The sequence below is a fragment of the Astyanax mexicanus genome, chromosome 16 (genome assembly GCF_023375975.1).
Source record: "Astyanax mexicanus isolate ESR-SI-001 chromosome 16, AstMex3_surface, whole genome shotgun sequence".
Lineage (NCBI taxonomy): Eukaryota > Metazoa > Chordata > Actinopteri > Characiformes > Acestrorhamphidae > Astyanax > Astyanax mexicanus.
In genome coordinates this window covers 34443826-34469965 of record NC_064423.1, presented here as the reverse complement: position 1 = coordinate 34469965, position 26140 = coordinate 34443826, and the positions used below count along the sequence as shown (strand labels likewise).

The window sequence follows — 26140 nt, the reverse complement described above, 5'->3', positions numbered from 1 at the left end:
AGACAGTTTTAATAATCCCTTAGCTTTTACTAACCCGTTATTTTGCACTTCAAGCGTATGCTTAATATGACTGGTTATGGTTACACATAGTTAATTTACTTAAAGGAGAACTTAAATGTGTAAAATGGACTTTTGGTGTAGTAAAATATGACAAAAAGTACTTAGCTTTGATGAACAGCACACCTCCGTTCTCCCACAGCGTTCAGAGATCCAGACATTTTAACAGTTTGTCCAAACACCTTTCAAACTGGCTGACACGGGGCATAAATCGCTTTTTCCACCATTATCCAGACTTAAAGTAGTTCCACACCTCCTTGCTAAAATCCAAAAGCCCTCACATTTAAAACGAGGCATTAATAACTAAAAAAGTGCGCAAAAAGCTTATTAAAAGTCACTGTTTACATCCTATAACACTAGCTTCAGCTCCGAGTGCCGCCATCTTTGTATTGATAATGTGACTTTTAACAGTGACTTTTAATAAGCTTCTTGTTCACTTTTTAAGTTATTAATGCCTCGGTTTGAATGTCAGGGCTCTCCAGATTCTAACAAGGAGGTGTGGAGCTACTTTGAGAGATTTATCACCCAGTCTGAAGGGTGTTTGGACAAACTGTTAAAATTTCTGGATCTCAGAATGCACCACGGTAAAGTTAGTTTCATTTTTGATATTCGACTTTTCGGCTCTAATAACTTCTGAACGGAGGATGGTAGCCAGCAGATACTTACATAATCAGGACAGTATGACCACAGAGAGTGACGCACACCCTTCCTTTTACTGTTTGGGTGAAATTTGCGCAACGCCCTTTTAGCGTTAATACCGAAAAACTAAGCGCACTTTTCCTGTCAGAATAAAATGCATGTACTTCTAGACCACCTCTACATCTGTACACACTCATTTATTTACCTCCAAATCACTTCAGTGCATAAAAATGCCTATTAATGTTCCCACATAAGAATAGATGGCTTTAAGAAAAAAAAAAAACACCAATAGCTCCATATCCTTAGGGTTCATACACATCAGAATAACGGGGATGTATACTTTGAGTCATGAGGAAAATTGCACACCCATTAATATTATGCAAAATGCTCTAATTTTTTATTATATTTTATATATACACAAATTCAATAGCATTTCAGCAACTGTGTATGTCACAGCTAGGTGGCAGCAGACACGCACACCATTTATATTTTGGATACAGTGCCAATTCTAGTGAATATTACATTTTATATATTTAAAAAATCAATAGAATGTAAACCGAATTACACAGAACAATAAAAACAAGTGTGTATGATACAGTTAGGTGGCAACAAACACACACATGCTTTATATTTATGATACAGTGCCAATTCTACATATTATTAAATTATATATATTTTAAAATTCAATAGCTTTTAAACTCAATTACACAGAATAATAAAAACAAGTGTGTATGCTACAGCTAGGTGGCAGCAGACACACACTCTTTATATTTATGATACACTGCCAATTCTACTATTTATTCAATTTTATACATTTTAAAATTCAATAGCTTTCAAACCGAATTACACAGAAAAATAAAAATAAGTGTGTATGATACAGCTAGGTGGCAGCAAACACACACTCTTTATATTTATGATACACTGCCAATTCTACTAATTATTAAATTATATACATTTTAAAATTCAATAGCTTTTAAACTCAATTACACAGAATAAAAAAATATTGGATACAGTGAGCCATAGTATAAACAACATAGTATAAACCATAGTTTTAGCCATAATATAAATAACGCTAAAATAGCTGTGTATGACACAAGTCGGTGTAAAATAAAGGGTGTTATGCAAATATGGTTATGTAAAACCAAAACATCAAAAGAAAACTTTTTACTCTCTGTGGTCATTTTGTTGTCATTTGCTAGCTACCATCATCCATTCAAAAGTTCTTACGGTGACTTTGAGTCATGGGCAGAACTGCACACCCTTTAATTTTGGAAATTGACCAATAGCTTACAATGTCCTTGGCAATATTTATTCTAACAGAGAGGATACAGTACATTTAACTGTACATCAATAAAAAAGTTTAAATGTAGTTGTGTTTGTAACAGTTTTATGTAATTATGTAATATTATGTATTATATGTTTGTATAATGTATAACATTCAGTTAGTTACATGGTATACCTTAATCATTACATTACCTTGTTATTAAATAATCCACCTATTTATTTTTGTCTCAAATATCAAATTAATAATACATGTATTATGACCACAGAGAGTAAAAAGTTTTCTTTTGATGTTTTGGTTTTACATAACCAAATTTGCATAACACCCTTTATTTTACACCGACTTGTGTCATACACAGCTATTTTTAGCGTTATTTATATTATGGCTAAAACTATGGTTTATACTATGTTGTTTATACTATGGCTCACTGTTTCCAATATTTTTTTATTCTGTGTAATTGAGTTTAAAAGCTATTGAATTTTAAAATGTATATAATTTAATAATTAGTAGAATTGGCAGTGTATCCAAATTTTAAAGAGTGTGTGTGTTTATTGCCACCTAGCTGTATCATACACACTAGTTTTTATTGTTCTGTGTGATTTGGTGTAAAAGCTATTGAATTTTAAAATATATGAAATTTAATAATTAGTAGAATTGGCAATGTATCCAAATTTTAAAGAGTGAGCGTGTTTGCTGCCACCTAGCTGTATCATACACATTTATTTTTATTGTTCTGTGTAATTCGGTTTGAAAGCTATTGAATTTTAAAATGTATAAAATTTAATAATTAATAGAATTGGCAATGTATCCAAATTTTAAAGAGTGTGTGTGTTAGTTGCCACCTAACTGTATCATACACACTAGTTTTTATTGTTCTGTGTGATTTGGTGTAAAAGCTATTGAATTTTAAAATATATAAAATGTAATAATTAGTAGAATTGGCAGTGTATCATAAATATAAAGCATGTGTGTGTTTGTTGCCACCTAACTGTATCATACACACTTGTTTTTATTGTTCTGTGTAATTCGGTTTAAATTCTATTGATTTTTTAAATATATAAAATGTAATATTCACTAGAATTGGCACTGTATCCAAAATATAAATGGTGTGCGTGTCTGCTGCCACCTAGCTGTGACATACACAGTTGCTGAAATGCTATTGAATTTGTGAATATATAAAATATAATAAAAAATTAGAGCATTTTGCATAATATTAATGGGTGTGCAATTTTCCTCATGACTCAAAGTATACATCCCCGTTATTCTGATGTGTACGAACCCTAAGGATATGGAGCTATTGGTGTTTTTTTTTTCTTAAAGCCATCTATTCTTATGTGGGAACATTAATAGGCATTTTTATGCACTGAAGTGATTTGGAGGTAAATAAATGAGTGTGTACAGATGTAGAGGTGGTCTAGAAGTACATGCATTTTATTCTGACAGGAAAAGTGCGCTTAGTTTTTCGGTATTAACGCTAAAAGGGCGTTGCGCAAATTTCACCCAAACAGTAAAAGGAAGGGTGTGCGTCACTCTCTGTGGTCGTACTGTCCTGATTATGTAAGTATCTGCTGGCAACCATCCTCCGTTCAGGAAAAGTCGAATATCAAAAATTAAACTAACTTTACCGTGGTTCAGAATGCTGTGGGAGAACGAGGTGTGCTATTCATAAAAGGTAAGCACATTTTATCCTGTTTTACTACACCAAAAGCCCATTTTACACCAGAGATCTACTTTAAGACTCAGGAGAAACAAAAAAATTTAGTCTTAATATGACTGGTTGTGGTTATACATAGTTAAGTTACAAAAAAAATAACAGAAACTATAGGCTTAATTTGACTGGTTGTGGTTTGCACTTATTGTTTGCACTAAATAGGACCTAGGAAAGTTTTGTTTTTATTTTTTATTTTTATTGTTTATTTTTAAAGACTCAATTTGTGAGAGAAACCAGGCTGTTGAGTTTGTGTTATGATTTTGTCAAATAAAACTATATATTTTTTGTTTTTCTTTAAAATATTTATAAATCTCATTCTCGTGAACCCATTATCGTGTCTCGTCTTGTCACACCCCTAGTTAATTGTGTTGTACCTGTTGTAAAACTAGAATTATTTTTTTTATTCATATTATTGTAAGTTATTATTTATCTGTCTGTTTCAAATTGCTTTAAATTTTATTTATTTTATTGGTTTTAAAATGTGTAATGTATCTTGCTGAATTACTAACGTTCTTTATGTTTTAAAAGTTCTAAGTAAATGTTAGTTTTTTTTACTTTGCTTAAAACTACTTAAACTGTAAAATACTGTAAATTGCTTGTGTTTGTGTTCACCATGAGAATCTGGTGGTTTCTGTGGGCGAGAACAGATGAAACCGATGGCGTGAAAGACGCAAGTTCCGAAAGTTCAGTGGAAATGTGTAAGCTTGAGAGTAAAAGAGATGACGCTGTAAAGATAGTCACTGATACTGATGTACAGAAACTGTTAAATCTGTAAAAAAAATACTTTGTGGATCCGTCCCAAACTACTTACCCACTAATGAAGGCACCTCTACTGATTGTATACTTTTTTTTTTTTACAGAATATTTTATGTGGTAGTGTGTGGTTTGGAACACAGCCTGAGGCTCAGTGGAGGTTGTGATGGTCAGGGTTTTCTAGAGGGCTGAGCAGGGCTGAGGCTCTAGTGCCCAGATGTTCACAGATAGAAAGAGAAAAGAGGAACTGTGGAATCAGATAAAGAGTGTGTGTAATTCTTATTGCTGATGGTGAGTGATAAAATAAATAAATACGGTTGCTATACTGAGTTATATTTATATCAAACTTATATTTGATATATTTTGTTCTGCTAAATTTTTCCCACATTAAATTATAAAATATTGGATGGACCAACACAATCATTCCAGACAGCACAGATCCACTACTCCACAGCTCAATACTGGGGGGCTTAAAACCCCTCTAGCCAATGTCTGGCAATACATCTCTACACAGACTGGATAAGCTGTGTGTGTGTGTTGGTGTGTGTGTGCAATTTGCACATCTGTCAGCAAATAGTACTTCTTTACACCACTAAATTCTCTACTTGTCACACGACTGGCATCATTATTAATTAACAATATTAAAACACATTAAAACAAATTATGTTACTGATATTTTTGTGTCTGGTGAGCTTTTAAGCCAAAACATTACATACAGAATACCACTCTAGAGAATGGACTCACCTTATATTCAGTGTTTTTTCATTGTTTTACAATATTTTGCATTGTAGATTAATACTGAAGTCATCCAAACTATGAAGAAACAAAAGCACCTCTTGATTAGATGACAGTTTTGCAAATCTTGGCTGGATTTTCTCAGTCAGTTTTATGAGGTAGAGTCACCTGGAATTCAGGCTTTCAGTTAACAGCTGTGCTGAACTCCTAATGGAATAAAATATATATTTTTTTTACTGAAAGTTAGGAAACTTTTTTAGTGGACAAAAGTCCACAAAAGTATGTGCATACTGTTTTAAATAAATTCACAAAAAAAATCCAACTACAGATGACAAAGAAATGGTTCAAAACTAGGTTTATCTGTAAAAAAAAAAAAAAAAAAACGTTGGTAACAAGGATAAAACGGAAAAAACACTTCAGAAATCAATAGACTTTTTGGATATTTTAGATTAAATAAATAAAATGTTTGTATGTAAAATCGCGATTACTCAATTTTGAAAATCGCATTACAACTGTAATTCAAATTAATCGAATTAGTTGTGAAAATTGCCCAGTGCTACAATCCATACATAACAAGCAAACTGTTATACAGTCTACAATATACTAGCAATGTGTATAGAACAGGACATACTAAAAGAGCTCATTAACATTCAACATGGCATATTGTGATGAAAAAGTCTAGAATAAACAACAGTTCAGTAATGAAGCTGGACATTTTCATGATTTGGGTCCAGTGAAGATAAATACAGTAAAATTTACAGAGATTCTAAAATCTATTGGAACATGTTCTCAGAACAATGGCTGTAGTAACATGTGCAACCACATACTGTACCGTGTTTTTTGGACTATAAGGCTCACTCCTTTAGTTTTCCCAAAAATCATCAGTGCGCCTTATTTAAAACAAGCTACATGGGATTAGCTGCTAGCTAATATCACCCTGGTTTACCGGAGCACTCAGGGTTCCTCAATGTAGCGTTATTGGGTGACATTAGCCACTAACCACTAGCGGTTAGCCGCTAATGCTAATGCTAATGCTCTAAACTTACTGTTAATAAATGAAAGTGCTTTATTCACCCAAATAAACAGTTTTCATCAGACAAATCTGTGTAGGTTTACTTCCAGTTCTCGTTTGACTTGTCTGACTCGTCTGACTTGTCTGAAATGTTTTTTTTTTAAGATTACAGTTTTGTTTTTCTTAGCTTAGCTTGAGCTGCTGAATTAGCAGTTTATTTACTGTCCACTGTTTACATCTCTACAAGTTTGCACTGCTAAATTTAAATTAGGCTATCCTCACTTTATGCACAACAACTGGTGTTCATTGTCCACTGTGTTCAACCTAAAGACTGTACTTTTATATTGTATTTTTGTAAGTATCGTTTTATCTTATCCTTCTTTTGTAACTTTTGTGTACTATGACTATGACTTGGTGACACCCCTGTTCCTACTACTAGTTACTAGTTACTTATAATCCGGTGCGCCTTATGTTTGAAAATCGATCAGAAAATAGACGTTTATTGATAACGTGGTATTATAATACGGTGCGCTTTATAGTGCGAAAAATAGGATAATTACAATAACATGCCAAATGACTTGTATCGTGTCCCATGATTTTTGGCATGTCCCATGGAAACAAACATTACCACCCACTTCGCTGTGGACAGAGGGTGCTAATTCCGTCTGTGATGAATTCTCAAAACTCATACGACACTGTGGCTGTGGCCTCGCTTTAACTACAATAATCCCTATCTCCTTGCCATGAGCATACTGGTCAGTATATAACCTCACAAGACCTCATAAGATAACACCTCACCACTTATACAGGTGTGGTTATTCCCAAGTCCAGCAAGGTTTCCCTTTACTTATAGAAATGTATAGATTGTCTTTTAGCACTTTATACAAATTACAGAACTGTGGCCATGTGGATTTACATTTACATTTACATTCACAGCATTTAGCTGACACTCTTATCCAGAGCGACTTAAGCCCTATATGGACGGGATTAGTTTCTCAGGGGGTCCTGGGGTAATTTTCTCATTTATGGGGGTCTTCTGTGATTTTATTCCTGTTCGGAAGAACCACATACGCATTTGTTTTTTTCAGGCGTCCCCTGAGAAATTTACAGGCTGAATTACCTACTGTTTTTTGCTGAACTCCTTGATCCTCCAGTAATTTTAGTCGCTTCTGGATCCACATGTCTGAGTTTCATCACCTCACGTTTAATATAATAGCTATTTGTTCACTGCCGTGCACCTTAACTACTAGGGGTGGGAATCGTTTACTATCTCACGATTCGATTCGATTCCGATTTTGGGGGCCACGATTCGATTCAAAATCGATTTGATTCAAAACGATTTGAATTATAAATATTTCTGCTTCTGGCTTATGAATCGTATTGAAAAAAAACCCTCCATAATATACACTGGTCCTGGAGCAAGTAATGTGTAACAAAAACAATAAAATGTGCAGGAATGTGGGTCCTCAGTGACAGAGGAATCACTGGGATATCACAATGACGTTAATGAACAATAAATAAATAATAAATAACACTGCTTTATTACCAGGCTACTAGCGGTGGTGTGTAGGTGACGCTGCTGGGCTGATGTGATGATAGCAGTGGAGCGCTAAAGTTCAGGAGCAGCTGCTGATTAACTAGTTAATTTAAGGTGGTTGTATTTCTTCAGAAAGGGGGCAGGAGGTGGAGAAATTAATTCATATTGTCCATTCCTTAATTCCTCTGTGATGAGGAGCTGAAATTAGCTCTGATTAGCTTATTGTTATTTTTCCGTTCCGCCTTAAATGCTGCAGCCCGCTGCCACCTGTAGCGTTATTTAAGGTGGAACTGGAAAGTTAGCTAGTTAGCTAGCTAACAGTTACTGAAACTAACTACTAGCGATCTTTTTTATGCTTGTTATGAAGCATTCTGCCATAAAACATTGAAACTACACGTTAATCTAAGGTAATATAATGCTTGTTCTGCCATCTTACCGGTGATTCTCAAACACCTACGCTCTGTGTGTGTCTGGAAGATCTCCAAAGGGACAAGCGCTATCCCCAGGGTTGCCAGGTCCAACAAAAATACCCAGCCCAAAATCAGTCTAAAACCCGCCCCTCAGAATCGATTTTGGGACATTTTAAATCGATTCTGAATCGTAGTAAATGAGAATCAAGATTCTTATGTGAATCGATTTTTTGGCACACCTCTATTAACTACACTTTGGGTGTGCATGTCCATGGAGATCCACGTAAACACAACAGCGATTGGAAATGGAGGAGCTACTGAACGCAATGTCATGTGATAGAGAAAGCCTAAAAACTTTTTTTCAATTGCAGTCCGGATGCTAGAGTTTTATCACTGAGTAGAAGTGTGAAATATTTTTCACAGACGTCCCTCTGAGAAATTAACCCCGTCCGGATAGGGCTTTACAAGGTTATTTCTATTACAGAGTTGGGCAAATGTAGTGTTAGGAGTCTTGCCCAAAGACTCTTAATGGTGTAGCACAGCATTCAGTCATCCAGACTGGGAATTGAACCACCCCAGTCTTCCACATGATGTGGTAGCTCACTGGCATGCAGTGGTGTTATCCACTGCGCCACACGAACATTTGATGTGATAAAAGGTAACACTTCAGTGAGCATCACATAAGCTCTAATATATCCAATGTGCAGAGTGTCCAAGGACTGCATAATACAGAGAGAGGATTTGAGGGCCAAAGCAAATTAGGGTGCATTGTACTGATCCATGTATATCGGGACAAACTCCTGTATGCAGTCTATCAGTCCGAATCATGTGTCTCAGTTCCAGGATCATGAGTTGAGGTTGCTCAGGGTGAGGTCCTTTGTTGACTGTTGCTCTTCCCGAACTGACTTCCAGGTAATGGATATAAACCACAGCAACATCAAAACACCTGGATGATGGAACACAGGGATGGACGTGTTACATTTCCTTCAATAACATGTTTTTAACTACATTATTTACCATAAAAACTTATCAACTCATCATAATCTCAAAAATATTGTATAGAGATTCATCATTCTTGAGAACACAATGTCCACACCTTAGCCTTTGTGTGTTCTTTTATCACTTTCTGTGTCCCTCCTGTCCCTGTCCTGAGGTTCTGTCTTCCACAACTTCTTTGTTTTCTTCCCCATGTGCTCTTTAAAGGATAATTGGTCATTTCTGCCTCTGCAGCATCCTCTCAGGTTCAACTGTACTATAGGCGTGGACAATATGCCCTGCTGCTGATATCCAAATAATGGCATCTTACCGCTATCAGAGGCACACTGCTGCTGCTGCAGCTCAGCCAATCAGCTCTCCCTCTTGCCCTGCTTCTAAACCCATACATCACCTACTGTCCCTACTTAACCTACCCCTCACAATTTTTAGCCTTCTTCAAGTTTGAGATTAGGGTGGAGTTAGCAAAAATTAGGGGGTTAAGTGCCCCTTTAAACACATGACTCTGTTTTGTTGTTGTCTTGTCTCTTCCCCAGCCCCGCCCTAGCCATTAGTGTCTTGTCCCTCCTGTCTTGTTTGTTACCTCACCTCCTTGTTACCCTCCCCAGGTGTCCCATATCCTCTAAGTGTATATAAGCCCCTTTGTTTCAGTGTTCCGTTTCTAGTTCCTTTTCACAGGAGCTGGCACCGGCTCTGACTCCGGTACCAGCACTTTGTTGGTGGAAGAGAGGTATAAGAGACTACCTAGCAACCACCTGGGATACAAGTGTCAGAAGTGGGTGCAAATTAAAGTAGCTGAATGTATTCATTAAAAGGGCTATATATAGTGTATAATATATTTGCTCCACTGAACAACACTGACCCTGAAAGCCGTTGAGGATGGTGAAGAGGTAAATTCCCAGTAGGCTGATAGACTGGGGTCCATGCGTGGTGAACGCCAGCCCCCAGGGAAGCCCCAAAACACAGCTAAGCCCCAGCACAGTGACCCAGTCCTTCCATATCCGCCTCACTCTGTCTCCAGCCTGGACGCTCCGCACCCTCAGCTGCCTCATCTTCACCACCATCACTGCCAGGATAGCTACGTTGAAGAGCAGCACCAAGCCCAGATAGCCGTTCACTGTTATGTACCTCACAGCCTTATTGGTGACCCAGCAACTGCAGGTGGAGGAGGAAAGGGAAATGTGATTATTGCTAGGGGTGTAAGAAAATACTGCAGTGTTTTCTGTTGTAAAACTGTTTTGATTTATAAACTCATAGTGGTTCATTTAGTGTTGTGTTCAAACTCCAACCACTAGATAGCAGTGATGTGATTTATTGTTAGATCACATTGTTTTGATAGGATAAAAAGTACACTTTTATATTACTCAGATTTTATAATTATAAAAGTGTATATTTTATACTAAAACAATTTTCCAGGGCTTATGATAAATTGAATCGTAAACTCTGTATCGAGATGCAGAGAGATTCGAGAAGGAATGTCCAATCTTAACCAATCAAGCAGGACAGATATGATTATATTTGTAAAATCAGCTTCTCTTAGCTTTAAATAGTTCAGAAGTTGTAATATTGTATGTTTGGAGTGAAATCCTAAAGTCATACACAGGCCTTAAAGGGGATAGGTTATTAAAAATTTACATTTTTGCGTGATTTTTATTTCCTCTTGTGTCTCATCTGTCCCTATAAACACTCCAAGTGTAAAAAAAGTTCTATTAGTTTTCTGTGAATCAGCTAAAACAAAATTGGTATCAAGAATCATTTGCTTCTATGAGAAGTTTGGATGCTCCTCCCTTATTATGATTTAACAATAAGAAAAATCTCACCAGAGCCCCACCTACTAGATCAGCTTAAAGCCAGGCGGACACTGTGCGATGTTTTTAATCGGATGCGTTCTGGAGAGCTCAAACTGCACGTTTGAATCGTTTGTCGTGTATGAACAACGCCTGCGATTCATCTGCACACACTGTACGGTCCGACTGACCTGCTGCGACGGGGGAGCTTACACTGCACGTCTAAACGCAGCCCGTAGGCGGAGCTTTCTTTGCGTACAAACTCTCGCTTCAACACAACGCCTTGCAAAAGAAAGCGCTTAGCTTTACTTATTTGTGCCCTGTTGTGCGCTGAAAGTCCACGGAAGAGACGTACATGGACTCGCAGGTGGCTGAGGCGACGTGGACTCTACGGGTTGTCCGTTTTACAGAAGGAGAGCGCATCGAAAAATGACTGCGCGTCAGGCTGCGAAAGAAACACCAGCAGCTTAAATAAAATAAAATAATTATATTTTTTATTCTGTTTATTGTTTATGTAAAAACTGGTTTTGAAACACTGAATATTAAACAAGCAATCGGTTATTCACACTGGATAGGGACCCTCATTTACAGTGCCGCTGAGCATTAACAGTTTAAAAGGGATTTAAAAAATATATAAAAAATAGAAATAAAAACTGACATTTATTATAGACGAATAAAATATATACGTAAAAAAGGAAAAATAGGACCTTAAAAAAAGATAATAAAAATTGACATAAAAGGTAAAAAATGTATATCTTATGAAGATATATATTTAATGATTTGATTAATAAAAGAATAAAAATAATTAAAATGAATAAATAAAAAATATAAACTCATTAAAAATTTGTTTAAAATAACCCAGGCTTTCTGCAGATTAATCAAAGTTTCAGTTAGTTTCAGTTTCAAATCATAAAAACAGCTCACCAAAACCTCAAACTATTCTTTATATTTTACTATATTTACTTACAGGTCCTTTGCTTGTACTTACAGGCCCTTACTTGTTTTTATTCAACTGAACTGAGTTTCTGTAGCCTCGCGCTGAATTCATCTCTGCGCTGCGAAAGAGAGCGAGAGAGAGGCGCAGCGCATTTTCTCTGATTTATCTTGATTAATTATCAGTACATTTATTAGCTATAGTAAGTTTAATAGCACTAATTTTACTACACTTCTCCGACCTTATTTATTAAAACGTTTATTTTAGAAGACAGAGGTTATTATGCGCGCAATGCCGCGCGCAATGCCGCGCGCAATGCCGCGCGCAATGCCGCGCGCAATGCCGCGCGCAATGCCACGCGCAATGCCACGCGCAATGCCACGCGCAATGCCACGCGCAATGCCACGCGCTGCGCTAAGCTGGCTTTGCGTGGCTAATATTCTGGAGCACTGGACGAGATTTTAATTAATAAATTAACATATTTATAATTTTAATAAATTTGCCCTGGCGAAAAGAAACGAATAATATAATATAGCTTTATATTTCTGTGCATGTTTTAAGTTTTATATAATTGACGGGCAGCATCAGAGGCTGACAATGTGCTTTATTTTTCAGATATAATAGCAAAGTGAAATAAAATAAATTTATGTTTGTCAAAGATATTTTCTCTTTTAATTTTTCTTTTCAAAAACTCCAGCTATTGACTGAGAATAAGCATCTGTTGAAATTCTTAAACAGCAGAATGCCTGTGTCTGCTATATTAAGCTATAAGTCTGTGTACCGAACATAAATATAAATCCTTATAACTGACAGAAATAAATATGACTAATAATTATATATAGTTACTGTGCAGATTTTTGGGAAAACAGGTCGTGACGTTAAGAAATCGGCCCGCAAAACAGCTCACACTGTGAGACAAGCGACCAAAATTTCTGGCATGTCAGAAATCCCTGGTCGCGTCCGACTGCTCATTCGCAGCTCGTATGGGCAATTAATCGGACATCGCTTCCCCTCTCACACTGCACGACAAACGACGCACGATCAAGCTAAAATTCGGCCCGATCATGAAATTCAGTCGCATCCGACCAGATCGGGCTTAAAATCGGGCTAAAATCGCACAGTGTCCGCCTGGCTTAAGCTCTGCCAGTTTGGTTCACTGGTGGAGGACCTCAGACAGTACACAGCAGGATTAGCCAGCAGACTTTGTCTGAGGGAGGGATCTGTACCTATTCTTTAAGATGTAAGTATTTTCTAATAATGAGTTTTGCTTCTATCACACTTAAGCTATTTAATCCAGCTTGTTCATGTTTAGTCATTTAATAAAAGCTAACACTAATGTGTGGTAAAAAATATGGGATGGGTGGAGCATGGACAGCAAGAGGTTATTTGCATGAAAGTGACAGAGCTCTTAAATGGCATGTTTTGTATAGACCAAAGATCCACAGTATTCTAACTTGTGTAAAGATAGGTGTAATATGTCCCCTTTAAGTGGGTAAGATTGGAAACCTTTAGATTAGGTAAAAGAATAACATGTTAGAACTGTTGAACAATGCTTACAGGTCCATGGCTACTGTGGTATTGCTGGCACGTTCTGTTAAGGTGAACCTTCCATATGCACCAGTCACGCCACAGACCACCACGATAGCTGTCGGAACACCTGCAGCAAGACAGAAAAGGATGCAGATTAGTTTTGTAATGTTTTCTCCACATATTTTATAGTAATTAAGGAAGAAATAAATACAGAGGGGAAATTTATGTGGAGTAAAGACTATCCGGAGGCTATCTAGCCAGTCTAAAAATGGATTACATAATATTACACAGTGCAAAATGATAAAGGTTACAGATCTAGGATCTAAACTGACATTCTAGCAAGCCATTTTTTCTTGTTCTTTTTGAAATACTATAGGTCTCTCTGAGTTGTATATGCATGCTGCACATAAAACTGTTCTTCAGCCTCCCTTGTCTGCAGTAGGTAGTAAAAGAAATACAAGTTGCCAGAGAGACGTTAGGGTGTCGACGTCGACCGGTGACTTCATGGCCTCACCCACCTCGGCTCAGGACCGCCCACAGACAGAGCTGAACCCAGGCTACAGCACATTAGGAGCTATACTGTAGCTAAGCAGAAGCTTACAGTTTTGTTTACTCAGTTTACAGTTTCTGTTTACAGAGCTAGTTAGCTTTAGCTATCTTGTGTAAGTAACTCTAGGTTTACACCAGGGAAGCACGGTTTGAAAGGCAGCTCAACTCGACAAAACACACTGGTCAAAGCGGGCGCAGTTACTTTTTTTTTTTTTACTGATTTTACGATTTTATGATTTTACGTCTGATTTTCAATGCCATGGGGAGGGGGGTGGGTGGCTGGGGTTAATCGCGCTGCCGCGGGAATAGGTTTTAGGGATTAACTTTCTACTAATATCTTTGACTAAGGCTGTGTCTCTGAAAAAAAATTGTCCTTTGAGTTTTAGAGCTGTAAAATTGAGTGTGGAGTGAAGGCAGCTATGCATCCTCTGCTGCAGTGCTGTTAGCCAATCAGAGGTGATTTATTTGCATTTATGAATATTCATGAGCAAATCCCAAAACCTGTCTTTCTTCAGAGACCTCTAATTCAGTGATCTAAAGCAGGGCTAAATAGAAACACCTGAAACACTTTTTTCACAAAAAACGGCTCACATGGCGTTCATTCCTACTAGAAACCACAACTAGACATTTTAAAATTAATTTAAAAACTATAAAAGGAGACCTTTAAACCCTTTTATTCAGGTTTGTGCACTGAGGGGCAGATGGATGTAAAGTTTCAAGCCTCATGTCTATGCTACCTTCTGGCTCTCTCTCTATACTGTAGGCTAGTTATAGTTAGAGCGGACATATTTGTTGTCCACACTTACTTTGATAATCTTTTCACATCCTCTGTACTCCTTAAACTCAATGAGAATTATGATTAACTTTTGCTGATCTTTTGCTTGTTATTAATAATTTATTTACATTAATATGGCATTAGTCATTTTATCAGTTAAAAACAGCAACATTCAAAAGTCAAATATTCCACTTTATTTTTTCATCCTTTTTCAAAACTGTCTGGCAACAACTCACCCCAGCCCACCAGGCTCAGTTTGAGGACGTATCTCCTGATGTAGATGTTGAAGACACGCACCAGCAGCAGGTACAGATGGAAGCCTTCGATAGCCGTCCAGGTGAACGTGACCTGCAGGGCCCAGTGCAGCAGGATCCCCAGAGACTTACAGACTGCATCTTTCTCCTGAGACCAAAACGTACTGGACAGGAAGAAGACGTGCAGCAGAAACAGCGAGGCGGCCAGCTGCAGATGAATAACGACTGAATGTTCTGCTTTCCTCTTCCTGTGGAGAGAGAAATGCACTGTTAAAAAGTAAATGCAAAATAATATATATATATATGATTAGCCATCCTTCTACTACCAGAAAGTTACTGATTTATATTTGCTAAAAATGACTGTTATATTAAAAAAGCTTGTTAAATTCAAAAGTGTACATTATCTCAATTAAATTTAAGTTAAATTAATTATCTTCTCTGCAATTTCTACGCAAACTACTTTGCAAACAGTACTAAAACGTGTTTAGGTCAGCAGGGGTTCCCCTTTTATAGATATCTGTTGGCACCTTGTTTAATTTTGTTTAATATTTTTATATACAAACTGTATTTGCCTGTGAAATATTTGCATAACATCAGTAATTTTGTCTAAAATTACTGAAGATTTAAATGTTAATTATTTAATTAGGAACTTTATTTAAAGCTTAGTTTTCTTAAAATTGCAAGCTAATACAAACCAGTTAAAATAGATAACTCATGTACAATATAAAACTTATACAACAATCCTATAACAAATCTTACAGTGTTTTCTAACCATTTTAATGAAATTTCCCAGAGAACAAAATTGCAAATAAATAATGTACAAATCTGTTGGGAAAGATCAGGGGGTTAATTTAACAGTGTATTATAGTTTAGGTTACTTTAAACGTTAATCATAGGTTTTATTAAAAATAAAAAAATGTACTGAAATATTTTTTTTCACCTCTGGCACAGAAACATGATGATGATGACAGCTGTGCAAATCACAGAACATGATGAGCCAACGTATGAGATGTACACCAGACGCTGAACGTCCACATGGTCCGGCTCATTAGGGCTCTGTCAGAAATCAACATTTTGAATAAGAATCACAGGGAAATAAAAAGAATCACAATCTCAAAAAATCTCAAAAAAATTATATCATTGCAAAGTTACTTTATTTCAGTAATTCAGTTCAAAATGTGAAACTCCTATATTAAATAGATGTATTACACACAGAATGATGTATTTTAAGCGTTTATTTATTTTATTGTTGATGATTATGACTTAAAGCCAATGAAAACCCAGCAATCAGTGTCTCGGAAAATAAGAATATTATATAAGACCAATTGGTACTTTTGGCAGTGTGGGCAGTGTGCCAAGTCCTGCTGGAAAATTAAATTTAATACACCTATATAATATATGAGTTTCACATTTTGAATAGAATTACTGAAATAAAGTAACTTTTCAATTAAATTCTATTTTAAAATATATATAGTATAATATATATAGTATAATATACAGTGCCCTCCATAATTATTGGCACCCCTGGTTAAGATGTGTTCTTTAGCTTCTCATAAATTGAGTTTTGTTCAAAATAATATAGGACCACGATGGGAAAAAAAGTAAAGTCCAACCTTTAACTCAAGTAAATTTTAAGGGGGAAATAAAATCCCTGACTAAGAAATAATTATTCTTCATAAAATCACCTGTTCCACAATTATTGGCACCCCTAACAATTCTTAGGAAATAAATTTAATAAAAGTATTTCTGTCACTTCTACAGTAGTTTACGAAGTTGATCAGAGTATGTAGGAACATTTAATTAGTAATTCACAACTTCCTGTTTCCCTGGGGTATAAATATGACGTGACACAGAGGCCATTTATCTTCAACATGGGAAAGACAAAGGAACATACCATTCAAGTGAGGCAGATGTGTGTTGACCTTCACAAGTCAGGCAATGGCTACAAGAAAACCGCTACTCGCCTACACCTGTCCATATCTACTGTCAGAGGAATTATTAAGAAGTTTAAAACAACTGGAACAGTGGTAAACAAGCCTGGACGAGGACGCAAGTTTATTTTGCCACCACGCACAGTGAGGAGGATGATAAGAGAAATAAAAAGTTCTCCAAAGCTCACTGTTACAGAATTGCAACAAATGGTAGCTTCTTGGGGTCACAAAGTCTCCAAAACAACCATCAGGCGCTATCTACATGCCAACAAGCTGTTTGGGAGGCATGCACGGAAGAAACCATTTCTCACTCACAATCATAAACGCAAACGTTTGGAGTTTGCTAAGCGGTACTATGACTTCAACTGGGACCGTGTGCTTTGGTCAGATGAAACAAAGACAGAGCTTTTTGGCAACAAATGCTCTAAGTGGGTCTGGCGTAACACAAGAGCTGAGTATGCAGAAAAGCACCTCATGCAGACTGTGAAATACGGCGGGGGATCAGTGATGCTGTGGGCCTGTTTCTCTTCTAAAGGCCCTGGGAACCTTGTTAGGGTGCATGGCATCATGAATGCTCTAAAATACCAGGACATTTTAAAACAAAATCTGGTGGCTTCTGCCCGAAAGCTGAAGATGGGTCGTCACTGGGTCTTTCAGCAAGATAATGACCCTAAACATGTGGCCAAATCTACACAGAAATGGTTCACCGCACACAGAATCAAGCTCCTCCCATGGCCATCTCAGTCCCCAGACCTCAACCCCATTGAAAACCTGTGGGGTGAGCTGAAGAGGAGAGTGCAGAGGAGAGGACCCAGGTCGTTGGATGATTTAGAGAGAATGTGCAAAGAGGAATGGTCAAAGATCCCTCTTTCTGTATTCTCCCATCTTGTGAAACATTACAGGAGAAGATTAGGTGCTGTTTTGTTGGCAAAAGGGGGTTGTACAAAGTATTAACATCAGGGGTGCTAATAATTGTGGCACACATGATTTGATGTTAAATAATTATTTCTTAATGTGGGATTTTTTTCCTACTGAATAAATTCACTTGAGTTAAAGGTTGTATTTTACTCTTTTTTCCCATCGTGGTCCTATATTATTTTGAACAGAACTCAATTTATGAGAAGCTAAAGAACACATCTTAACTAGGGGTGCCAATAATTATGGAGGGCACTGTATATATATATATATATATATGTATATATATATATATATACGTATATATATATATATATATATATATATATATATATATATATATATATATATATATATATATATATATACGTATATATATATATATACAGAGATATTTTAAATAAAAATATTGGAACACTGTCATAGTACCACCTGCATGGGGATCATTTGATGCAGGTAAAATTTCTAATTAATTTGAAATAAATAATACAGTATAGTTTTGGAAAAATTGGTTTCATTGTACATTTGCTTATTATTTTGAGAAAAAACGAAGACTCTATAAAGATAAATTAACTTACTATCAGCACTGCAAAGAAGCTGAGATGATCACATTCACAGATAAAATCTGTACCATTTCTGGTGGTATTGCAGCCCTTTGTGCTCCAGCTGCCTAAAACCAAGAACACACGTACACACACACACACACACACACACACACACACACACACACACACACACACACACACACACACACACACACACACACACACACACACACACACACACACACAGGATGTTACAGACCCCCTTATCTTGCAATATGTTACCTATAGCAGCAGTAAGCATCATGTAGTCTCACAGTGCTGCAATAAACTGTAATAAACTGAAGGTCTACACATTATAATTTTACTATTTTGTGTTAATTACAAAAAGTGAATGTTTGCTTCAGGACCTTGTTCACTATTGTTTGACATCTCCCAGTAAACACATTCTCCACGGCCAGTCTGAAACACAGACATATGGGAAAAATGCAAATATCACTTATGCAATTAATTTTATTACCAATACTAATGCTAAAGGGTTTCTACAATTTCCTACCTGATTCACATTCACAAAGACCATCCTAACAGGATTCAAAAGGTTGTGGACATCTTGTTCACCAAGCCAGACTCCTAAGACCTGCTCATGAGTAGATCCATTCTCTGAAGGTGCCTGTGCACATGTAGAAAACCCCACACTCTAAACAAATCCAACTCGACAAAATTGAAATTACTCCACTACAAAAAATAAATTAATTGTAGCAAAAGAGACGTTATCTCACGTCAAGGCAATATATCTTATCTCAAATAAGTTTTTCCTTTGTCTTACTAAGCATTAAAAGTGTAAGTGTTACACCTTAGCCCATGTCTGTCTTCTGTTTCTCCCTTATTTTGTCTCTTGTGCTCCTGCCCCTCTGTTTACCTGTCATGTTTCCCAGCCATGTGCTTGTGTTGTTGTTTTTGTACCTGTCTCCACCCTAGCTCCGCCCCAGCCCTGCCCTAGCTATTAGTGTTCTCACCTGTGTCTTGTCTGTAACCCCGCCCCCTCGTCATCCTAGCCCAGGTGTTTCTCACTCTCCTCATGTATTTAAGCCCGTCTGTTTGAATGTTCAGGGTCGAGTCTTTTGTATTTTGTATATTTTGTATGCTGTATCCTTCGTATCTTTGTATCCCTGCAGTCCGTTTGTATCCTAGTCTTAGTTTCTTAGTCTGTGTTTCTTGTATCCTCGTCTTAGTTTCTTAGTCAGTGTTTCTCAGTTTATATTTATCCTAGCCTTGTTTTTTTTGTATGTTTTTTGCGTTACCCGCGTTTTGTTTATTGTTTTATTTTATCTTGTTTGTTTAATAAAGTATATATTGCACTTACGTCCATCCCTCCCTCCATCATAACAATAATTTTGCTGATTTTAGGAACAATAACCTTAATCAGTCTTAGAATCAGACTTAGAATGTCACCTTATTTTAAGCAATCTGAACTTAAAATAAGCAGAAAAAGTGACTGGTCAAGTTATGCATAAAAAATATAAAATTAGTGAAATTTTACTTCAAAAAAGATTGTTTTACAGTTATTTTACAGTTGCTTATTTTAAGAAATCTAGATAAGAACATCTATCTATGTGTATGTAGACACTTTTTTTTATTCATTGTACAAACAAAACAGGTTTTAATTGCAGTGGAACAGCAGCCTTACTGGTACTTAGACCTGATTGGCTTGTCCAAAAACAGGCATTTCGATTAAGTAAAGCCACCACTGGCATCAACATTATACACTGCTAGCTTGGATTTTATTTCTAATAAAATAATTTAATTACAATGTATACAAATTATGTAAGTTTTAATTGGATTACTTTTAGCAGTTTGTACTAATTTGATCACATATTTAATCATCTTTAAAGTAAAGAAACTAAAATATTTACACTAAAAACCCACAATTAGTTTGAACCCAAAAAATAAGTCTGTTTTGTGTGAAATTGAATATCTTCAAACAATATTTTGTGTTAGGTGAACATTTGTGAATATAGTATATATTCACACAGAGATGTTTAAGCTGAATCAATCAAAAAGAATTGAGTAGTCTGTTATTATTTTCTATTCCATTGTCTCCTGGCAACATCTATCTGCCCCCCCCCCCCCAACCCCCACCCTTCTGATAATTGTCAGCATGTAGTCATTCCCCAGACTACATTAGGTACATTTGTAGATAGTATACTAAAATTAACTGGCCTGGTCTCTGTGTTGTAGGCTGTAAGAGCAAGCATCATTTTTCTAAGCGGCTAACTCTGTGTTGTGTGCTCTATATTGTTCACACTTTAAATCTATATTTCAGTTAAAAATACAACCTCAAAATTTAAAGAAGGATTACTGTGCAAATTAATTGATTTGACAAAAATAAATCGATTAAAATAACTTACAGTTTAGGTTTTCTAACTTTATTTAACTTATTTAAAATATTAAACTAAATTCAGTTTATCCAGGCTTAGAGTGCACATATTCTATCACCAGTGAAATAACAAACAATAGAATTCAACACTAACCTTAAAAAGGCTGTGGTTGAGTACAGATACAGTTAGATGCACTTGGCTACTGTTCTGCTGTCCCCCCATGCTTCGCTGGACAGCTTCTGGAGGAACACGAATAACATGTCCATCTTTTGTTGTCACTGTTGCCTGGGAAAAAAATAAGAACTTTGACACAATACTTTGTTCATGTTCATCATTATGCTCTTTTCTCAATATTAGAAAAGCAGGCCAGACTCCTGTTACTCACTATTATGTGGTACTAGTGATCCTTAAATTACAGATATGGTCAAATCTACCCTGTGTAAGCTTGTCTCAGTACTGTACAATGTAGCAAGAAAATTACATTTATACTGTTTTGTGTGACGTAAAAGTGACTGAATATCACTTTCCGAAAAAAAAAAGTTGAATTAATTTAGCTTTATTGTAACTGTGTAAATTATGATAAAGTAATTGTATTAAATCCCCAGTCTTGCATAAAAGAAAACTTCAATGTAGAGCTGAGCATTGCTCAACAACTTACACCATGTGAAATTTCATCAGGCCACGGTATTTCTTGTGTTTATTATCTATGTTGGTATTACATAGATTAGTTACCACATGAATTAAAGGCAGTGGCTGTTGCAGTGTTACATTTATTATATCATACTGTATTTTCCATCTTAAATTAAAGACCAAGATTTCTTAACAATTACACACTGAAAAAGTCCTTGAACACATTAGCTTGAATATTTCAGTTTTAGAGATCAACGTTATGCAGCGTGTAAATTATCTAAAATACACATCCTAAAAAGTTTTGAATGGCCTTTTATTTGCAGGTAAATTGAATATATAAAATGTGAATGGGTAAGAGTTAGATTAAGGTAGAAATTAAGGTTTGGGTTGGGGTTAGGTTTAAAGTTTATTCTTAAGCGCTGCCACTATGATTGGGATCTTGCTCGTTTGAATCCTGGTCATTCAGCTTGCTATCAGCTGCCAGAGCCCCAAGAGAGCACAATTGGCCTTGCTCTCTCTGGGTGGGTGGATGGTTCTCTGTCCCTTCATCACTCCTAGGGTGTTCTACATTTTTAAATGCGTGTATATTCACGTGAACCTTGAATACGAAAGCAGGAACTCTGTGAGGAGCACTCTAGAGACAGCATATGGATGTGATTAGTGATTACAATCATCCTGTATCATTTTAAAACATTTATATATTGTTTGCTGAGTACGTAATCTGTGTTTACTCCTCATTTTTTTCTGTATACATCTGAGAAGTCAGGCTATGAATATAATGCACTCATCTTAAAAAATGGCTGCACCCAGAAAGAATTGTTGAACTTGTGTGCCATATATAGAAGGATGATAAAAGTTACCAGAAACAATAAATGATAAAATTATAACATTTAGACTGATATGAGGAAACTCTTCGTCATATTTATTGAGCCACACATAAAGAAGTATTGTGTAATGCATGTGTAACAATCCTTTTCTGATGTCTCATCATGAAGTTGTTGAAGTTCAAAATGCCTGTAAAGTGATCTGGTATGACACCAGGCCTTTTGGATGTGTGAGGTGTGACAATAAACTGCTGATATTAGCACTGACCACAGAGCCTCTGCTCACAAAATAAGACAAAACTGATACTTTGTGAAAGCCTGGCATGAAACGTTTGTTGTGTGGCATCACATGTCCAGGAGGCATGTTAATCCTGTGAATGGCTTACCTCACTAGTGGAAGCCACAGTATCCCAGTAAAAGTTTCTGGGAAGACGTCTGGGTAGTTTTTTGACTAGAGTGCAGTTTTTCATTTTTGTTTCAAGGCACCTGCCAACAAAAGTGTCAAATGAAACCATTACTGTGACAATATACACTATTTACTTACATAAGTTGCTGCATATACTTATATAGTTTCTTACACCCTATACAAAATGCATTGCGATGCTCATTGCTATCTTACACCTTGCCAACAGTCTATTTTCACGCCTTACATCTGCGCTGTTGAAATAGCAACAACGCTTGCAAATATATCTATGCCCATGTTTGGTGGTCTGGAAGTGAGGTGTGTTCAGGTAAATTTCTGGCATATTGCTATCTTGGCAATGAAAAACACTGGTGCACCACAGACTGTAACTGTTCGAGACAGACATCAACAGTCAGATGGTAATTGCTATTTTTTCAGTGAATTATCCACAGGCAGTTGACAATAAAACATCTATAGAACCAGCTGGGTCTTATAAACCCTAAAAATCAGGCTCTTCAGACCCCACTCCAACATCTCAGGGTAAATGTGCTGCAGGATGATATACAGAACCTGTATACCTCCATACCCAACTGTATCTTGTATCCAGGCTAGAGGAGCCCAATAGTTTACTATGTCATCCTTCCAATAGCTCAGTTTCCTCAATAAACACATCCTTGCACTCTAATATTATAATCAATTACATATATCATCATCATATACACACATTCCGAAAGTCTGTTATTCTTTTGCTTTTGCTGAGTGTATATACAGATAGAGACATGTACGTTTATGCACGTTTAGTTGGATTTTGAATACATTTAAAACTTTTTAAACCCAATATAACTCACCTAACAATATTTTGCTTTGACTGGCACTCACCCAGAACCTTATGGCACTCATTGGAAACATCAGAGAACATACTGATATCACCTGTAAATGTAAGTGTAATGTCAATAAAAGCCATTTTTATAATGCACATTTATTGTATTAAAATATTGGCACTTGGTACAGCACTAAAAAATATAAAATAATGTGTCAAACTTTTTGATAATTTTGATTATAGTAAGACATTTGTAGCTTCATTGATTAATTGATTATTTTTTACAGTGTTTAGTCACTGGCTATGAATGAAGTGTGAAAAACACACAAAATGTTCCAAACAAAATCTCAGAATAAGAATAATCAGAATTGTGATAAACGTTTGATTAAACCAAAAGCTAATTGGATTCAAAGTGAAATAATAGTTATTTTCAATCTTACCTTGCTGATTCAATGCCATAGAGAAGAAAGAAAATATAAAAACGACAAGAAAACATAGTCCCCTCATTTCTTCAACATGTGTGTTCCTCGCTGCTCGTAAACTGCCACCATTTACTTTTGGTTCCTCAGTGAGGTCTGAAGGTTTGTGACACTTATCATGTTTGTGGTTTTTTGTCGGAATCGGAAGGCAAGCATTGTGAAGTTGCACACATCACACAGACGTGACCTAAGCGTTTCACAACGTACCGTTGTTTTTTTTTCACAGAAAAGATGAAAAACAACCCACAGAATCTGCTCAAATAGATTTGAGTTCAAATTTAGCACTTTATTTGTGTTGCATTGATACCATATTTAGGCAAATATTATCTACACTAAAAAGATTACTTCACATATCTCAGTACATCACACAAAAATACATCTTCCCTATTGGTTCCTGGAATCAGTTGCCAGGAATTATAAGCATAATATATAAATATAGTCTTGTCCAACAGCACTATCATCCCTTGGGATTCTGTAAAACTAAAAATACAAATAAAATTTGTATTTTATAAAATAAAACATGATTTTAAAACACAATTACGAACAGGTGGCATTTTTTCCACACACAGCATGACTACCTGTTGCTTATTCACTGTAGATTATGTGTTTTTGTTTCTTCAAACAGAATAAAACAAGCCCCCGCTTCCCGTCTGACAGCGTTTTTCACTGTGTGCACTGTTTCCTGTTCCTGAGTTATTTCATTGCATTTCTCAGGCAGTATGAATCACAGAAAATGGTAACTTGCTTTTATGGCCAGACAGTCAACTATTATCTAAAATACAAAAGATGACACACTGAGGGTGAGTGAGGGATACATCTAATGTACAAATAAAAGGTAATCCAACTTTATTTAACAGTTAAAATATGGGTGCGTAAGGTGTAAAATGTTTAGCAACATTAAATGCTTTTCCTGAAGTAACAATGTGTGATTTTACCTAAATCCCCACATGCAGTTGATTACTCAATTATTATGTGCAAATATTGGGCAATTGACTTGTTATATTTATTATGGTTTAGGCCAGGGGTGTCCAAACTTTTTTTGTTGGGGGCCAGAAGGAGAAATATATTTGAAGTCACGGGCCACAGACTCTGTAATAAAACAAATAATGAAATAAACCACTTTAAATAATACTTTTTTTTCCAGATTATTTCATTTACACACCATTTTACTTGACTTACTATCTTTATCTTTGACAGTGTTGTGTAAACTAAGATTTTTCAAATTGATGTTTCATTTCATGATGTCTCTTAATATTAAACTTCTTAATTACGGCAACTTTTAGACTCTTTTGCCCCGTTTTTCTGCGCTAGAAATGCACACTCTCTCCGCTCTTAGACTCTTTTGCCCGTTTTTCTGCGCTAGAAATGCGCACCCTCTCCGCTTTTAGACTCTTTTGCCCCGTTTTTCTGCGCTAGAAATGCGCACTCTCTCCGCTTTTAGACTCTTTTGCCCGTTTTTCTGCGCTAGAAATGCGCACCCTCTCCGCTTTTAGACTCTTTGGCCCGATTTTCTGTGCTAGAAATGCACACCCTCTCCGCTTTTAGACTCTTTTGCCTGTTTTTCTGTGCTAGAAATGCGCACTCTCTCTGACTCTTTGGCCCATTTCTGACACCTAGCGTTCAAACTTTGAATCTCACATTATAAAAACCTGCTTAACAGCGGGCCAACTTTCATTCTATTTCTAAAATACCTCCAAAAAAGGAAACGGGCCGCAAATGGCCCGCGGGCCGTAGTTTGGACACCCCTGGTTTAGGCTGTATATAATAAAAAGTCAGCTATTTGTAGGAATCCAGCACAACGGGTCACAAGCATAAGAGCCCAAAAACAGCTGGAATTGTGTGGTAAAACAATATAATCTGCATATCTAAATACATATTACACAGCACATAATTTCTTAGCTGAAATTGGCAGACGATACACTATTTGTCCAAATGTTTGCAGACACCCCTTCTAATGAAGCTACTTCTACTGATAATACTTGAGGGGTTTATGCTATAATGTGTATTATTTGCACTGCTGTGCTGTAGTCATAGATCATATACTTTATTATACTTTAATTCTATTATTGCTGTGTATTGTAAAAGAATTTGAGTTAAAGGGGTGAAATAATTTAATTTAATTGCCCGTGCAACACTAAAACAGTTAAGGAACATCATTACCAATAATTATTATAGAGGCGAATCGACACAAATACAACTACTGATAAAATTGTTTTAATTAAAAGTAAAGTACAAAAAAAACGATTTATACTGGATTTAT

At 36.2% G+C, this 26140-nt stretch overlaps 1 protein-coding gene across 1 annotated transcript; it reads right to left on the bottom strand.

The window, feature by feature from the left end:
* Positions 1-8281: 8281 nt before the first annotated feature.
* adgrg3 (adhesion G protein-coupled receptor G3) lies at positions 8282-24052 on the bottom strand. Its single transcript, XM_049465832.1, has 12 exons — positions 23842-24052; positions 23430-23511; positions 22565-22664; positions 20878-21009; positions 18903-19016; positions 18757-18808; positions 18383-18474; positions 15899-16014; positions 14941-15206; positions 13408-13507; positions 9992-10284; positions 8282-9082 (listed from the first exon to the last, which is right to left on the bottom strand). The coding sequence occupies exons 1-12, from the start codon at positions 23906-23908 to the stop codon at positions 8982-8984; spliced, it is 1515 nt and encodes a 504-aa protein (XP_049321789.1). The 5' UTR covers positions 23909-24052; the 3' UTR covers positions 8282-8981.
* Between the last annotated feature and the right edge of the window lie 2088 nt (positions 24053-26140).

Bases quoted from the DNA above. Each gene is read 5' to 3' on its own strand.
- adgrg3 (XM_049465832.1), bottom strand. From the start codon at position 23,908: ATGAGGGGACTATGTTTTCTTGTCGTTTTTATATTTTCTTTCTTCTCT. The intron at 23,512-23,841 runs GTAAGATTGAAA...TTACATTTACAG, and splicing joins TATGGCATTGAATCAGCAAG to GTGATATCAGTATGTTCTCT. The intron at 10,285-13,407 runs GTAAGCATTGTT...CTCCACCTGCAG, and splicing joins ACCACAGTAGCCATGGACCT to TTGCTGGGTCACCAATAAGG.